General features: G+C 38.7%; 1 protein-coding gene across 1 annotated transcript in view; it reads left to right on the plus strand.

The window, feature by feature from the left end:
• Positions 1-3620, plus strand: part of aga (aspartylglucosaminidase) — a 6405-nt gene extending 2785 nt beyond the window's left edge. The window contains exons 2-4 of the mRNA XM_020607522.1: positions 648-801; positions 2154-2266; positions 3095-3620. Of these exons, the coding sequence (XP_020463178.1) occupies positions 648-801; positions 2154-2266; positions 3095-3447 (620 nt within the window). The 3' untranslated portion in view covers positions 3448-3620. The remainder of the gene's footprint in view (positions 1-647; positions 802-2153; positions 2267-3094) is intronic.

Below are 3620 nucleotides of genomic sequence, written 5' to 3' on the forward strand. Positions count from 1 at the left end.
TAGTGGCAAGCTGTTGACAGTGCTACCAGTTGGTATTTTGATCCCCCATGGGCCTTGGGGGGATCAGTGACCAAATGCTTGTCAGCGTGGTGCTTAATAGGAATCCATTGCACTGGTCATCTTTTGTATCATCTGAACCTTTAACTCCTCTGCCAGTTGTGTAAACTTGGCAAATAGATTTATTTTAATTCCATTATTTACCCTACGTATTTACCACAATTCAAAGTATAAAGTCACAATCTCCACAAATGCTGGGTGAACTGTAATATTATTGTTTTTCAGTACAAGAATAAATCTAAAATCTTCAACCCATGTTGGAACTGGTTTATTACATAGTATAAGCTATTGTCTCTTAATTATGACATCAGGTAATTTGACATTAGCTGTCAAAAAATGATATTAAACAACACTGTGTCTCAGTGAAGTTTCTCTAAAGTCTCTTTGTCAGTAGTGTCTGTGTCAAACAGAGACTTGTGGGACAGAGTAACCAAACCCTTCTACCCCTCACAGATAAGGTAAAGCTGCCACAATTCACTGTATGCTGAAATAATTTCACTGATGGAGGTTGTATTCCCCACCAAAGGTACAGCATCTGTTTTGTAGTATAATGTATGCTGAATTATTCACTGTGCTGTTTTATACTGTAGCATGGCGTACCCTGCAGTCCTGTGGCTCAGCGTTAGATGCTGTGGAAAAGGGCCTTACCAGCTGTGAAATGCAACCATGTGCTCCCACTGTCGGCTTTGGTGGAAGCCCAGATGAGTCTGGAGAGACCACACTGGATGCCATGATTATGAACGGGTAAACCATGGACATATAGTGTGCTGTAAAAAAAAAAAAAAAGGAATTGATGTGTTAAATCATTTGTAATACAGAATTTTACATTTGTAAAACTGAAATTTCCCCATTGAGGGATCAGTAAAGTACCTACCTACCTACCTTGATAAATTTGTATAGGCTGTTGGAATGTAACAGCTGTTTAAATGAACAAAGAAATGTTTGTTACTTTTTAAAATCACAAATGACCTATAACTAATTGAAAATTAGCCAACTCTTGAGCACTCTAATTAGGCATCTGCAGCTGTCAACATACGGCGTAACTGTCTAGCACACTGTCTAACAACTGTCTAACACTTGCAGGCTTAAATTGTTTGACCTTTCAAGCAAGCTTTTCTGTAATAAAATATAATATGAGTCTCATCAAGACCTGAAAGCTTGCTAACATTAGGTCCCTAAATAGAAACATTTACACACTGTGGGGGGCAAAGGTCAGGTCAAGATAATAACAAGACAAGCAGCAAGATGTTTGTTATTACTCTCAGCAATATACCTTCTTCCATTTTTCAGGAAAACTGACTTTTTTTTTTGCTTACATAGTCATAAATACATTGCAGGGAGAGTGTAGTCTCCCACACACTATCCAATATAGCTGCATAAGAAATACAGTAGCTATCACCAGCAGACATATTGTACACATTGCCCGAGAGCATGAATTGAAGCACCTGTACAATTTCATGCAGTCCAGTGGAACACCCCAGCAAGAAATATTCTATCTATAAACTTTACAGAACAATATTCAATTATTCATCCCTTGTCTGGTATCAGCTGACAGTACTCGAGGCATTAGTTTACTGTGGTGGATAAATATTAGAAGCATCTGTCAATGTAACACAGTCCATGACACCACCACCACTACAACCTACAGCCTCAAAAACTGGATTGCAAATAGGAGTTAATTTCAATCTGACATGGTATCAAACAAAACTGAACATTTAACTATTGATTTAACTCATGTTTATTACAGGACATGTCTAGCAAATTGCATTACATTGTTAATGGTTTCTGTTTTTCTGGATAATTAGCTAATTCATAGATATTAGTCAGTGTTTGTCTGCGTGTTGTGGTAATTAACTAATCTCAACCACTATGTAAGAGATACAAATAATATCTAGAAAGTTTATTTGAAGAATTGTGTATTGCAGATGTGTCAGTGCGTACGTACACTCCTTTGCTACAGTAGAAATTACTGACAAAAAAAATAGACTGGGTTAGAGGGGTGGGGACACGCATCACAGTTGTGCAGCTGTTGCAGTTTATAAAGGTCTAACAAATCCTGCAGGGGTGTTTATTCTTGGTGTACTCCCTGTGAGCAGGGACACGATGGAGGTGGGTGCAGTTGCAAACCTGAGAAGAATTAAGAATGCCATTGGAGTTGCAAAAGCTGTAATGACGTACACTGACCACACACTGCTAGTGGGAGAGTCAGGTATGTGTGGATTCATGTCCACAAATATATATATAGATATAGATATTAGAGCCACCATTCATGTCTTTGGACTGTGGGACAGACCTGGCATCAGTCATGTCTTTGGACTGTGGGACAGACCTTTTTTCTGTGAGGTGACAGTACAAACCACTGCACCACCATTCCACCCACTTGAAATTCCCCACATTTATACAGTGTATGGTATGAACATTCACTGACAGAGATCTAACACTTAATCCATGTTCTTTTTAAATGCAGCCGTGTTGTTATATTAGTCCATTTGAAGGAAAAAAGTAAGACACATTTTAAGGAGACATCCTGACACTTCAGTCAGCATTAGTTATCTTCACCAAGCACTTGTCACACCAGAGCCAAAGCCTTTTAGGCACTATTATACTGTGTGGTTTCTACAACACTTGAATAAGCTTTAACAACCACAGTAGATCGCTAGCATAAGCAGTTAGTGATGAATGCATGGCTCAGAGCTGGAGTGTAATGTTCTGAATGATTGTATAACAGATCACTCTGCAAGTCATTAAAGGCGAATATTGAAACCTTTTATTTTTATATAAATATCTTCTAAATTAAATAATTTGGCTCATGTCAAAAATTACTTATTTTGTTGTATACAATTGAAATTCAATTCATTTGGCTATATTCCTCTTCACTGAACCACCATTCTTGAACAAGCTAAAGCTATAAGCCTGAATGAGATGAGACTGCATCCAGCCCCTCCTTTGTTGTTGACCCTTTGCTGTTTTATACCCCAGTGTCCGCATGGACCAGAATGTACAACTTGAGCTGAATGTATTACTGCTCTCTTCATAGCTTCTGTGTTTGCTGAAAACATGGGCTTCACTGCAGAAGACCTGACTACCAACATATCTATGAATATTTTCTTACAGTGGCTGAAGGGCAGCTGCCAACCTAATTTTCGAAAGGTGCGTCTATTAAGAGCGTGTGTTTTTCTGACTTGTGTTGGCTACAGGCGTGCTGCTTCTAAAAGACTGATATTAAGTAGGGAAATTGACAGGCATATTAAATTAGTTCATAAGAAGCCAGCTTTCCTGTTTGAGGTGATGCCCTACAGCGCTGAGATGTTGCTATTCTTTAAAACTCTCCTGTTCACTTCCCCAACAGCATCCCCAAATCTCCAGACTAAGATTTCTTTGTTCCTTTGAAGGCAGCCATTATCGTTCCAGCGAGCATATGCAGTGTCCTATTGATCCAGTTTACACCATTTAGAGACATTTGTAAGCACTGATAAATGATAACAAAAGTCAGAGGAAAGAAAACAGTACTGGTGCAGTATAGGTCTCCATGTATCTACTGTATGGCTCTAGAATGACTGGCT

This window comes from Monopterus albus, unplaced genomic scaffold, assembly GCF_001952655.1.
Source record: "Monopterus albus unplaced genomic scaffold, M_albus_1.0 scaffold86.1, whole genome shotgun sequence".
Taxonomy (NCBI): Eukaryota; Metazoa; Chordata; class Actinopteri; order Synbranchiformes; family Synbranchidae; genus Monopterus; species Monopterus albus.